Consider the following 14909-nt stretch of genomic DNA (forward strand, 5'->3'; position numbering starts at 1 on the left):
AAACATGGCCATTCCAGAAATCTTCTCGGGAACGGTATTCTGGAGACAAATTTTCCTGCTTCTTTCCATTTGCTTCTTTGTGGCCTTTCTTTGATTTTGCTTTTTCTTAAACAGGTAAATGACAGATAAGACCACAATTGTATTTAATGTTCTTCCTTAATGAAATGCATTTTAAAATAACTTTATTAATTCATAGAATGCTATGGGAGACAGGGTGGCAGAGTGCACAGACTTGTCTTTGCGGAAGAAGGATGAAGAGGTTTGGGAGGATGATGGGAGTAGAGTCTGCCTTGGACTTGATAGGAGGAACTGACTCACAGGAATGCCTTCACCAATTAAGTTATAGGTCTAGCCCAATAACATTCTTATAAAATCAGTTATATCATCTAAAAGCAGGAGGGTTTTACATTTTAATAGTAATTTATCTACAACACAAACTGAAATCAAGTGTGATGATGTGTGCAACTTCTCTTTAGGAGGCATATTAATTTGCAGTGGTAGTTGGGTAATATGGTGATCCCTTAAAATTATATTTTATATTACACTAAAAAATACTTGATCATCTTCAGAGCTTAAGAAGACATACAAGACTCCCTCTTAGACTTGGGACAGACCACTGAGGTCATCTAGTCCAATATTTTTATTTTACAGAAGAACCAGCACCAGAATCCATACTGCAAGCCTCTTGTGGCATCCACAGGCTGACCAGAAAAATAAGATGCAGTGAGCCAGGCTCCACCCCTTCCAAGAGTTTATATGATGATTCCAAGTTTTCAAGGTTATTTTGAACTCCTATCTCACTTTACTCTCAGGTGTCATTATTTCCCTCATTTTACAGATGAGGAAATTAAGGCCAACATAAGTTAAGTGATTTGTGTAACATCTCAGAGTCCTTCTAAGGCTAGATCAGAACCCAGGATTTCCTGACCACAAGGACCAGGGTTCCATTCAGCATGCTACCCCTGAGGTCTCTTTCTAATTTTTATGGCACATGGTGAGAACACATCTTCTGTACATTTTGCTCTACCCTAGAGTTTTGCAGAGGGGAAATTCTACCCTGGATGACTTCTAAAGCCTCTTCCGACTCCAAGACTTCATAATTCCATTGGTAAAGAACCAGGTGCTTTCTGAGGGCATCCAGAAGAGGAGTCAGAAAAACACAATGAACCAAACCAGTCGGTTTTCTGACATTAGAAAAAGGCACTATAGTTGCCTAAGACCCATGGCCACACACATCCAGTGACCCAGATGTCTGTTAGCAGTAGACCACTGAGACAGACCTGGCCAGCCCCTTTGAGGCAAGCACCAGGAGCAACCTGCAGCTAGAAGAACTGAGTCTGAATTCTTCTGTGACTTTTGGCAAGTGACTCAGCTCCTGGGAAGAGGGAAGACTGGATTCGGTGCTAAGTTCCATAGCTCATGTACCTTCTGATCTGAGAGCCACAATCCAACAACCTAGCCAAATTTTTCATTTTGACAATGATGAATTATAACTAGGTTAGTTTCCCACAAGAAATATCTGCATATCTTCTGTAATTTCTGAATTCAACTGTTATACATCTTTATTAATTTAATTCTATATGCTTAATAGAATTCCAAGAACTGTTGATCAGGTATTAATTATTCATATGACATCCTAGTACGGTGTCAATGAAGATCTTTTAGCCAATTCAACCAGAATGTTAGAAACTGTGCTTTGCTTGATTTTAAATATATTTCTGCTAAATTTCTTTGGTGGTAATATGCACAATACTAAAGAAAATGTTAGAGAGAATTATGAATTAAAAAAATTAAAAACACCTCAGAAATCAGTTAGGGGCACCTAGATGGTGCAGTGGATAGAGCACCGACCCTGGAGTGAGGAAGACCTGAGTTTAAATCTGACTTCAGACATGTAATAATAACCAAGCTGTGACCTTGGGTAGGTCACTCAACCCCATTGCCTTGCAAAAAAACAAACAAAAAAAGAAATCAGTTATAGAAGATGATCAAGTTAGTCTTTTACAAATATTAAGGCAAGGAAAAAAATTCATTAATTTTCAGTCAAGAAGGTAGTTTTTACAATTTAATATGCATTAATCTATGTTTGATCTGTTAATTCTTTTTAATTCTTATGAGGATACAAAACACTGACATTTCCAAAAGGCATCATATACCAGATGGAGGAATTACCATTGTTGAAATGAAAAATGCTGTGCTTAATAGTAATTGTGCATAATATTACAATATATCATTACTAATACCAGGTTATTTGATCATCTTCAGATCTTAAGGAGACATACATGACTCCCTGTTGGACTTGAACAAACCACTGAGGTCTAGAAAATTAAAAATAAATAAAAATAAAATTCTGTAATGAAAAATTTGTTAATTAACTCATTGGATGTAATATAAATTCTTTTTCTTCTTTGACTATGTAGGAAGTTGAACAGCAGGACGTTTTTTCTTCAAAGACAAGGTTTCCCTTTCTCCCTATTACTTCCAGGCTGGAATCTTTGACCCAGTCCATTTCAGCCTTCCTTAGGCAACCTGGTGGCCTCCCACACCTGGGGGGAGCTCCTGACGTTCATGCCAGACTTCATGTGGATAGACTCTCAAGCAGCTTAGTTAGCCCTTGGCTCAGAAAGGTCAATCTCAAGCAGTCCCTGAGGTGAGCCTCAGCTTTCCTGATACAGAGCTCACAAGAGTGTCCTTTGGCAAGGACTCCATTTTAGAGTTCACATTACATAGACAACCAAGGGTCCCCTGGAATAAAGCTCTTCTTTTTAGTCCAACAGACTATCTCCAGCAGTTTCAGATAGCTTTATGGTACCCTCGGACCAGAGCTGTGTGGAGTAGATGACAGTCCTGCTGCAATGTGATCTAGACTCAGCAAGAACAATTGCACTCCGGTTGCAGAGTGTCTCCAGAAGAGGGCTAGAATGAGGAAGGGCTACCAGACATGAGAAATGGTTACAGGAATTAAGGAGGTTGACAATGGACTTACATCAGTTCTATAAAGAAGGATGAGATCTAATCTAATCCAGAGAGAGGGAGAACTAAAATGCAAGGGGAAACTTTCTAATCATGTGAACAACTAAAAGTCAAATGAGCTTCACTCAGGAAGGTGTGGGTTCCTCCTCAGTAGAGAGGGCCAAGAAAAACCTGGGTGACCATGTGGGCAGGTAACCAAAGGATTCTGATTCAGGCCTGGAGTAGACTAGACCATCCCTGGTAGTTCTACCAGCGCTGAGCTGCTAGAAATCCCAGCAGTGGGTGCTTCAGCCACAAGTTTAATAAGTCTTCAAAATAACTGCTGGAGTACAACATCTCCTTAGGAAATAACAAACAGGACAAGACCCACCAGATCCACTTACTTCAAACCATGCCTTATCTTTAAGTTCTTAATTAGGAAATATGACTAATGCTTTGGAAGGCATTTGAGCACACTTACCTTGAAAAGGTGCAGGGGATGACTGAGCCATGTGTATATGCTCTTCATTAATCAGATAAATTGGCTGGTGCTGAGCAATCTCGACACTTGTGCATACATTACTTTCCCCATGAAGAAAAAATGTGAAGGCACAGGACAAATGCTCACTGAAAATACAAAAGAACAAAATAATCTATTAGCAAATCAAAGATTTTATGTTTAAAGTGACCTCAGAGGTCATAGAGTCCAAAAGAACAGTAAACTAAGGCCTGAAGGGGGAAGAGATTCCTGCAAAGTCAAAGATGCAACAAGTCAAAGAAGTAGCATTTGAACCCAGGTCTGAATACAGGCTGAATACAACCCTCTAGGTGGGTTCTTCTTTCAAAATGTTTGAAATTGCTTCAGGAATATTTTTATATGTTGCCTATCTAGGCTCTGTAAATGAAACTTAAATGTTGGTAGCAAGATTTGACCCTGGAATAGAGAATGTAATTGAGTCTGCAAACCAAGAAAAATGAATTCTACTCCTGTTTAGTATATCTCAATGATTATCAGGGATCACTGCCTCAGTATTCAAGCATTCATTTATCACATATTTTTTTAACATTGAGATTTTGTCTTTCCTTTTTTTTTATTTATTTACAGCAATGGGGCTAAGTGACTTGCCCAAGGTCACACAGGTAGGGAAATTTTAAGTGTCTGAGGGCATATTTGAACTCATGTCCTCCTGACTCAAGAGTTCACTCCACTATGCCACCTAGTTGACCCTTTACTGCATATTTATTTAGCATCTATTATGATCACAGCCCCATGGAAGATAGTGTTTATTACTAGCTAAATGCCAGACACAATCAATAAAGTTCTCTAAAGATGATGGTATTCTGTTCTTTTTTAATATTTGCAATCTGATTAACTTCTTCTCTATGTTCCATATAATTAGGGGAGGCTCATTCATCTTGAGCTGTCTTTAATTCCAGAATTATAAGGCTGACTTTGAAAAACTATGACAGTACACCAGAAATGAGAGCCCATTTCTCAGAACAGCCTCTAAGACTATGACTCAAATGAACACCCCCAAGCACGGAGATTCCTTCAGAAGTCATGGATGCCCACTTGGAAATGATCGGCACTAAGATGCTAACCTCAAATCTAGAAATGATTAGAGATTATTTTTCACTCTATTGTAAAACAATTCCCACATAACTAAAAAAGTTTGTTTTTTTGACCCCAAGCATCAACTTCTTTTCAAATGGAACAAGTGTAAACAGAAGCAGCAAAGTTCACTCCATGCACCTAACAGTGCAAGACAGCTCTTGGACAAACTGCAAACGCTCAACAAGAACCAACTCAATAACAATTGAGTCTTGCCACTGAGGACTGAGAATGATGGCTACATTTTATATGCTATGTTACGAGGGGGAAATGGAGACTGTCAAGTTGCTTGGCTCTGAGGATCAAAAGCTGGGCTGAGAAGAGGCCATGATCCTGAAAACTATAGAATGAGGAGAAGAGAGAAAATCACAAACAACTTCTCTTCCCTGGAAAACAAGTGGCCCTTTCTCCAGGAAGACAGGGACTCCTTATTCAGACAGCAGTGATGATGAGTTTGAGCTTACACTGGCTCGTCTGACTAGATCTTCCAGGCTGCTGCTGAGAGTTCCCAAGTCACACAAACCAATAGTAGGCCCACTGTCGGGAAACTTAGCTGTTTAACTGGTGAGACACAATACCTCTACTAGTAAGTCAATACAGATAGTCCATCCTTTGGAGGAGGGGGGGAGGCCAGGCCTCAGAAAGCAGGTGGCACTTCTGAGGGACAAGGGAGGACATGGCTGAAGTGAACCTGCAGGCAAGAGGTCCCTGGTTCAGCATCAGCTTCTGATCCCCCTGGCTCTGGGGAATCATCAAAAGAGGAATCCCTGAGTTGTCCCCATCTGTGACACAGCCTATGATACTCTAAGTGTCCCTCCAAACTCCCAGAGGCTCAACTAGGGGCTGGGGCCCTCAGGCACAACAGAGGAAAATTCATGAGGGTTAGTTGTCTGATTATAAAATGGAACCAGGAGTACTTGATGGGTCATACAAACTTACATTTTTTAAAAAATATATCCTTATGAATCATTTTTCTGTGTAAGGGATGCTTCCAAAAGCAGATACAACAAGAAACTTCTCAAGGTCCTGGGATACTTCACAATACCATATTTTGGATGAGCATAAGGAAAAACAGTAGACTATCAACATCTCTTCTGAAGATGATGAGGTGGTAGAGAAATTCTATAGAGAATCTCCATAGAGGGTCTTCACAAAATTCAACAAATTCAATTGTTCTATGGTTTCTTTTGACTTACAAACAATTGACCTTATGAAATACAGTTTAATATTCTGAGGCTTCACTGATAAGGGGATTATTGGGAAGCACAGTCAAAATTGTAGGAAAACACAGCATCAAGAAATGAAAAAGTGAAAGGCACTTCTAGACATACCATATCAATGCCTCATACCTCTACATCATGAATACTTTCTTCAAGAAGAAAGGCAGAAAAAGCCGGGCATGGTAAACTTAGAACATCACCACAAAAATGATGTTGACTACCAACTTAAGAGACAGGAAATGACTGATTATTGATGTGAAAATCATTTTTAAAATGGCCTTAAGTGAAGAGTCAAATCAACTTAATAAAAAATAAAATCAAGACCTAATCTGAAGAATGCAAATTAGAAGATAAGGGAGGCAGTTAAAATTATTCCTGAATATATAGACCTTGGCACAGAATACTATCATTCCCAAAGGAAATGACATAATGAGTCAAAAAAGATTAAGAAACTGACTCATGACTGTGTGTGAGTGTGTGTGTGTGTGTATGTGTGTTTCTAGATAGTGTGGATGTCCCAGTTGTCTACATGTTGTCTCTCATTAAACTGGGAGTTCCTTGGGAAGAGGAACTGTCTCTTTTCCTTTCTTTGAATCCTTAACACTAATACAGCACTTGGTCAATAGTATATACTTAAAAAATGCTTCCTGACTGAGACTTGCTAAGCAGAAAGGGCAGCCAAGGACATTAAGGTGAATTGTGAAAACCCATTCCCAAAACTTTCTGGAGGAAAGAAGTGGAAGAAGCACCTAGCAGCATTGCCTTAAAAAACAGCAAGGAGTAGTAGAAGGGAAAATTATAGAAAGTAGGCCAGAGGTTTATTCTGAGCATACTTAAAGATGAAAATGGAAAGAAGACAACAGATGAAAAATGAAAAAGATCTGGTGAGAGCACTATTATCATTACTAAAGCTAGACTGAAGTGTGCACTTTGTAAATATTATCTTTTTATCTACACAATATCCATGAAAGACAGGTGCTATTCCCTTTTTGCAGTTGAAGAAACTGAGGTAGACTAGGTTAAGAGATTTACCCATGATAACACTAGTGCCTGAGCCTGGATATGACTCCAGATCTTCCTGACTCTAGTTATATGACTCTATCCACTGCACCAACTAACTGCTACTACAACTCTGTCCATTATTCACAATGGAGAACCCATATTTGGAATCTAATACAGTTTGCAAAGTCCTCTGTAAGGAAGTAGGAATGAAACTAAAGTAAAGATGGGAAAAGAAGAATGACCAGAACAAGCAGATACTAAGCTTTGTGCTGGAGGCAAAAGAATTCTGATGATCTTGAGGGACGGATTTTTCAAGCTCTTGGAAAGAGGAAGATTCAAATAATCAGGGGGGAAAAAAAGAAGGGCAATCAAGAACAAATTTACTACTACAAAACTAGGCTCGTCCCATATTCATAAAAGCCTATCAAAGGTTTTCAATGGCATGTTTGATGAAAGCAGAAGCAACAAACAAATAGACTTTGACAAATAATCATATATTACAGTCATGATATGGTCTGAAATGCAAGAAAGCAAGATATCATTGGATTTAGTGTGTATTGACTCTAACAAAGCCCCTGAGTTGGCACGGGTTCTACCCTAATCAAGTATCTCACATACTTATGCTAACATCATAAAAGATCATTTCAGACAGAATGGATAATATGATTTGACAACCCTTTGATTATCTATATCAAATGAGGCATAAAACAAGATGTATATTTGTCAAAGATGTCAGCCAGTAACATCATGGAAGATGTCAACCAGTTTAGCAGTGAAGAGCTCACTGAAAAGAGTCAAGAAAAGGCTCATCTGATATTATTTTAAGTTAAATTAATTTTAAATTATAAATTATATTTATATTAAATTTTAAATTAATATAAATGGAAAAAGATGCAATTGGGAAAATAAAATAATGGTATACGGGGGGGGAGGAAGTATTAAGGCCTATAGAATGTTTAAGGTAGTGGAGAAACTAAAGATCACCAGAGCTGGAAGCTGCCAGTTGAAGAGTTCTGGATGTAGACAGGAGAACAGAAATACAAGAAGATGGCCTTTAGTAAGGAGAAAGGCTATAATTGGTTCTAAGGAAGGCAAAGAGCATGATAAGGTTGAGCAGTTTTAAGCAGCAGACAAGGGAGCTTAAAAGAGCTCCCTTTGGGCAAGTTCCCAATCACGTGCTCTAAGTGTAGGGACAGGATCTTTTTTTAGAAACTTTCTACCCAGTGCAACATTACTGAATCTACATATTAATCATTTAAGATATTTATTTGTTGTCTCCTTAAAATGGGTCATATTGGTAAATAAGTCGTTTTTAATTTTTCACCACTTTTATATCCAGCAATACTTTGTGTTATTTTTACAAGTTACATATAAAGGTCTCATTTTTATGTCTGAATCTTACATAATATACTGTTGAACTGTCATTTGAACACTACCAATAGTGTCATATGCATAAAGAGGTCACTTTATATTCTTTTAATATGATGTAACAAAACAGTCAAGTAAAACCAGTATGCTTTCTCACCTGAAAAAAAAAAGGGGGAAGGGGGTGGGGGGTTGATACCAGATAAAAGATGTGAACTTGCCCAGGGTCACAAAACTATATGTATCTGGGGTAGAATTTGAACTCAGGACTTCCTGACTCTAGGCGTGCCACTCCATGTACTCCATCACATTGCCCTCAATGACTGAACCACAATCTCTTAAAACTATTTAAAGAGCTTTGTTCCAAATGCATTCTTCAAATTGGCCATACTTGATTTCAAAAGCACAGATGTTTTTATAAAAGAGGAATAATAATTGAGCTTTCTGAAATCTCGACTGGATGCTTAACTAGATTGCAGAATCTACAAGATGAAAATCTAAGTGTGGATACAATTAAAACTCCACCAATCCCTGATGAATTGGACGGGTTAATTGGGCATTATAAGGAAGCAACTAGCTTCCAATGAAATGATCTAGAGACTGAATTTTAAGAACAATTAACAATTCAGTTCATAAACAGAAGAGAAAAGGAAAGCTATAACAAGAAACAAACCTTTCAGGAAAATGGACATCACTCCTACCTTAGGTGCAATTGAGAGGGAAAGATTCCAATACCTTTCTGTAGTGTTCATGTGAAATAGACTACTTCCATGAAGGAAAACAATAGCATTCCGAAATCAAGTGAACACTTAATGAATTCCCCTAGCTAAAGGAATGTTTAAGTAATAAAGGACCATACTAATGAAAAGCACACCTGGAAAATATTGCTTTCTGTCCTTTGGCAACTAAAGAAAGAATGTTGTCAAGGAAATTGCACATTCTTAAATACTTAATATTTCACTGTTGCTTCATTCACTCAGTCATTTATAAAGTGCCTACTATGTGCCAGAAACCAGTGAAGCCCTGGGGCAAGCAGTGGATGATGCAGTGGACAAAGGAAGACCTGAGTTCAAATTTGAACAATGGCACTTCTTAGCTGTGGGACCCTGTGTCCTTAACTGAAAAATAAGAACACTAAACTACCTTCCTGGATCAGATGAGATATTTGAAAAGCCCAAGGGCATAGCACCAGCTTCATAACAGGTGATTACAAATGGGCCTTGGAGATAGGAGGACAGGAGTTCTAATCGAGTCTCAGACACTTACTTAGCTGTGTGACTTTGTACAAGTTACTTAACTTTACTTGCCTCACATCCAGGGATATCTCCAGTTGTCCTGACCCATACCTGGCACTGGACCCAGATGACTCTGGAGAAGAAAGTGAGGCTGGGGACTTAGCACAGCCCCCCCCCCCCACTCAAATACAATTCAAGTGTTTGTCATGGCACAACCTCCTGATGTTGTGGTCTTCTTCGAGAACAAAGGACAAATATCACACTCTCCCCGCCCCCCCCCCAATTTAGTAGCAGGGAGGCAGTCAAGGAAATGCATGCGTTCAGAGGCTGGGGTCTCCAACACCTTTCTGTAGTGTTCATATGAAATACTGTCCACAGACTACTTCCATAAGGAAAACAATAACGTTCAGAAACTAAGTGAACACTTAATGAATTCCCTAGTTAAAGGAATGTTTCCTAAGGGGGGGGGGGGGGGGGGCAGGGAAGGCTACATGATCTGAGCCATTCCCAGCTGAGTAGAGAATGCATCACACTGAACATGAAGGGCTGAGACCTGGGAAAGAGAATGAGAAGAAGAGAGATAATAAGCTCACTGTTCTCTGCTCTGGATATATGTATGAACTGAATAGAACTTAGAAGAAATCTCCTGACTTTCTAGAACTTCCCAAGTCTCTCCCAAGTCTGGTTCTAGGAACTCAGTCAAAGGTTTTGAGGTCAAGTTCCCTCATCATTCAATCACTTCTGCAGAATCAAATAAATTAAAGAAACTATTCAAGTAAGAAGAAGAGTAATATTAGAGTGAGGTACATAATGAAGTTATGCTATCCAATCCAAAGGGAGTCCAAGGTAATAAGGAGATTAGAGAAAGGCACAGAATAAGCCTGATTTTCAATATCTATAAGGAAAAGGAACTATAAATAAGTATTCTGGCTGCTTTCTTTATTTTCTCAGTTTTTTTTCTTTTTTTGCACAAGTTGTTTGTTCACCATTCACTAAAAGATGTTTTGGATTTATTATGCCTATAAATTTCCATGTGCTAGTCTTTTATTTTATTGCCATTTGCTACTAGCTTGCATACAAACTGGTGATTTAATAAAATTTAATGGGGGGAAGGGGAACAACACATTAGCTTTCATTCAACTCTAAGACCTTATTAGCCTTACTCCCAAACACTAGTCTGCAAGAAGAATTCTAGCAATTTTTACTCATTTATATGATCTGGCCAGATATAATTAATTTTTTTCTGAATTAAAAAAAATCAGCTGTTTCTGAGGTTCCTCTTTAGAGCCAGTAAGAGGAAGTGCAAGGTATGATAAATGTACAAAAATGTGAAAATGGTCAATTGGCAGCAGTTAGACTATAATTCTCTTAGATAAAAGCAGAAATCTAGGTGTTTTTCCTATGTGGTCACTTAAACACCTAAAAAGAATTGTTCTTTTATGGAAAGGAAAGCAGTGTTTAAAAAAACTACTCCCAAAGTCTCTGCTGTGTTACAAATAAACTGCATACACACACAAAAAAAGTGAATAGTAGTATGCTTTACTTTGCAATCTGATTCCATCATTCTTTCTCTGGAGGTGAACAGTATTTTTCCTCATGAATCATTTGGAATTGTCTTAGATCACTATATTGCTGAGAATAGCTAAGCCATTCATAATTGATCATCAATATTGCTATTTCTATGTACACTGTTCTCCTTTCATCCAGCATCAGTTCATATAAGTCTTTCCAGGATTTTTCTGAAAGTTTCTTGCTCATCATTTCTTACAAGTCAAATGCAGTTGGTTCTTGATTATACAGCTTGGGAGCCCCTGGCATAGGATCTCCCAGCATGGCATGCCCTCATCATTGAGGGGGCTGCACTCTATGAGGAAGGCAGAATGGAAACACCCCAGAGAACCCACCCCAGGTGTTCACTTGGACTGTTGGAGCCCAACCTGTGGTAGAGCACTCCAGGTTTTTATTGGGCTGATCAGCCACAGTTGGATACACAGTCATTCGTCTCAAACAGAGAGATGCTGTTCTGGTCTTCTTTGATAACAAAAGGACAAGAACCAACCAGTCAGAAGCACAGGGTTTAATGGCTGCCAGTTTAAGGGGTTACTGAATGACTGACTCTGAGTACTATGATCTCATGTGGTGGTTGAGTCACAGGAACCTGCTCTTGAGGTTTTATGAACTGCGGGGTGGAAGCAAGCAGTTAGTTCATGGAGATGAAGGGAAAAACCCATCAGGGAACTAACTCAATGATAGTAAGTGGCTGTGACATCAAGCCTTCATGGTGGACATTATCACTTAACTCTGAACATCACCCAACCACTTCTCAGCTCCCTGCTTTTAAATGTGTGATCATCTGAAGCTGAAGGAAGGTTGTGGAATGTGCAACTTGAAAGGAATTGCACTTCCCCACTCTGGAAGGACAAAAGCCTTCTTTTGACACTTAAATATGACGGCCAATGTGCTAAGCTAATTGAGGCATTAAATGTAAGATTCAAGGACATGAAAAGTAAACAAATGGAATTAAACATCTTCACTACATGTGGAACCAGCTGATGTGCCTGATTACCTACAACATGAAATCATTTAGCTGCAGAGCAATGAGCTGAAAGCTGGGTCAACCAATCTGCTTGAAGTCTGTAAATGCAAAGATGAATTTCCCACTTTGAGTAGATATGCATTGAAATATGCATCCATGTTTGAAACAACTTACTGCAGTGAGCAAGCCTTTTCTAAACTGACCATTATGGAATCAACTGTGCTCCAGACTGACCCAGTAAACCTAGAAAAGCATCTGTGAGTAGCAACATGCTCAATACCAACTCTCATAGATCTCAGCAAAGAGAAGCAGTTTCAGCCATCACATTAGGTATGAGTTTTATCAGATAGAGCAAACTAATTTTTAATTGATGGACCATACAAAAGGTTCTCAAATGATGTTAAAATTAATCAAATAGACCTTGGCAGAATAAGATTCCCTTCTCCTGGTCTATATCTAGCTTTTGACAAATTGCTCTCCAGTTTCCACAGCAATTTTTGTCAAATGGTGAGTTATTCACAAAGCTTGGATCTTTGGGTTTCCAAAACATTAGATTATTATAATAATTTACTACTGTATATTGTTAACTCAATCTATTCCCTGGATCTACCATTGTTTCTTAACAAATAACAAGCTGTTTATTATACAGTTACAGATCCGGTACAGGTTAGGCCACCTTGTTTCACCTTTTTTCCCCCATTAATTCCCTCAATGAAATCTGTTACTATTTTTCTACCTTTATAAAATAATTTTTGGTAGTTTGGTTGGTATGGTATTGAATATATTAATTGGGGGGGGGGGGGGGTTTGCAAGGCAATGGGGTTAAGTGACATGCCCAAGGCCACACAGCTAGGTAATTAGAAAGTGTCTGAGGCCGCATTTGAACTCAGGTCCTCCTGACTCCAGGGCTGGTGCTCTATCCACTGCGCCATCTAGCTGCCCTTGAATATATTAATTTAGAAAGAACTGTCATTTTTATTATATTGGTCCATGAGTCAATATTTTTCCAATTGTTCAAATCTGACTTTCTTTGTGTTTATTTTGCAATCAAGTTCAAATAGCTCTTAGGTTTGTATTGGTAGGTAGTTTTATATTGTTTACTGTTATGTTAAATGGAATTTCTCTTTCTACCTCTTGCTGCTGGACTTTTTTGGTAATATAAAAAAATGCTGATGATTGATTTTGGTTTATTTACCTCCAACTTTTGTTAAAGTTTTTTTTTTTAATAGTTGATTCTCTCTCATTTTCTCTAAATATACCATTATCCTTGCAAGGAGGGATAAATTTATTTCCTTGTTGCCTATTCTAATTCCTTCAATTTTGTTTTTTTCTCTTAGCATTTCTAGCAAAATAATGAAGAATAATAGGATTGCAGGCATCCTTGCTTCATCTCTGATCTTACTGGGAAGGCTTCTAGCTTATTCCCATTACAGAGAATGTCTGTTGTTGGTTTTAGATAGATATTATCTATCATTTTAAGAAACACTCCATTGATTCCTACACTTTCAATTTTGTTGCCTATTTTTCCAAATAGTTTATATAGTATTGCAATGTGTTCTTTAAATGTATAAATATTCATCCATTTCACTTTTATTAGTTCAATGGTTTACTAACCATTTTACTAATCTCTCCTTTGATTTTTCAAGATTTTTTAAGTTTAACTGAGGATTTTCCATTTTTTCCCCTAGTTTTTTTAATCTGCATGTCTAATTCATTGATCTGCTCTATTTTACTGATCTACATGCTTAGAGATATAAATTTTCCCCTAAATACCATTAAAGACTGCATCGCATAAATTTTAATATGTCTCAATATAGTCATTGAGATGATTGAATGTTTTCATGATGGTCTTTTGATCCACTCATTCTATAGGATTAGATTAGTTTCCAACTAATTTTTAATCTGTTTCCACTGCCCTTTATTAAATATAATTTTTATTGCATTAATATGATCTGAAAAGGATGCATTTAATGTTTCTGCTTTTCAGATTTTCTGAGGCACAGGGTATTTTATAGGATAAAACATGGGAAATTTTTGTGTAGGCACCATGTACTGCTGATAAATTCATTTCTATTCCCATTCAGTTTTCATCACCTTTTCTAAAATTCTATTCATTTCCTGAACTTATTTCTTTTTTATGCTGTGGTTAGATTTATCCAGCTTTGAAGGAAGTCTTGCAACTAGCATGGTGTGAAGAATCTGTATCTATACCATTTGGTATATATGTTTAGTATTGGTATTACTTCATTTTTTTAATGGTGCTTTTAGCAAATTATCATTTCTCTGTTTATCTCTTTTAAATAGCTCTAGTTCTGCTTTTCCTTTGTCTAAAATCATTGCTACTCCCACTTTTTTTTTAACTTCAGATGAAATGTAATAGTTTCTTCCATCCCTTCACTTTTACTCCATGTCTCTCTACTGCAAGCGTATTTTTTTAATAAACAATTCATTGTAGGATCCTGCTTTTTAAATCTGTTAAACTTTTTTATTAATCACTAGTCAAAAAATAAGACTTCATAATTTTTCAAATTAACAGATGACAGTCCATCATTATGATAGATTAAGGATTCCAAAGAGCCTAATAAGGCAATTGAGAGGTGCTGGAATTGAAGAGAGAGAGACCTGAGAGCTGAGTTCAGACACTTATTAGCTGCATAACTTTGGACAAGTCACATAAACTCTGATCCCTAAAATAGAGATGATAATAATAGGAACTGCTTGCAAAGGATAATATGGAAACCAAATGAGATAATGTTTGTAAAGCACTTTATAAATCTTAAAAAATTATATGATTTAGTAGACATTTGTGTTAATCTAATAAAATGGTATATAAATATGGGTTCAAACATTACCTACAAAGGTGAAGATAAACAGTGGCAAAGCTTTGTCTACATTTGAAAAAATGCTGCCAATATGATCTGCTAGTCTGTGAGTTAAAGAGGAAGACTCAGATATGATTCAATTAAATCCAATGTTTCGTAAACCAG

At 37.6% G+C, this 14909-nt stretch overlaps 1 protein-coding gene across 6 annotated transcripts in view; it reads right to left on the reverse strand.

Annotated features, from left to right (window-relative positions):
• MED13L (mediator complex subunit 13L) overlaps nt 1–14909 on the reverse strand; it is a 344978-nt gene that overhangs the window by 64979 nt on the left and 265090 nt on the right. For all 6 annotated transcript variants that reach the window (XM_074205887.1, XM_074205888.1, XM_074205885.1 and 3 more), the window contains one exon: nt 3434–3579. In XM_074205887.1, coding sequence (XP_074061988.1) covers nt 3434–3579 — 146 coding nt within the window. The remainder of the gene's footprint in view (nt 1–3433; nt 3580–14909) is intronic.

The sequence above is a fragment of the Macrotis lagotis genome, chromosome X (genome assembly GCF_037893015.1).
Source record: "Macrotis lagotis isolate mMagLag1 chromosome X, bilby.v1.9.chrom.fasta, whole genome shotgun sequence".
NCBI classification, from domain to species: Eukaryota; Metazoa; Chordata; class Mammalia; order Peramelemorphia; family Peramelidae; genus Macrotis; species Macrotis lagotis.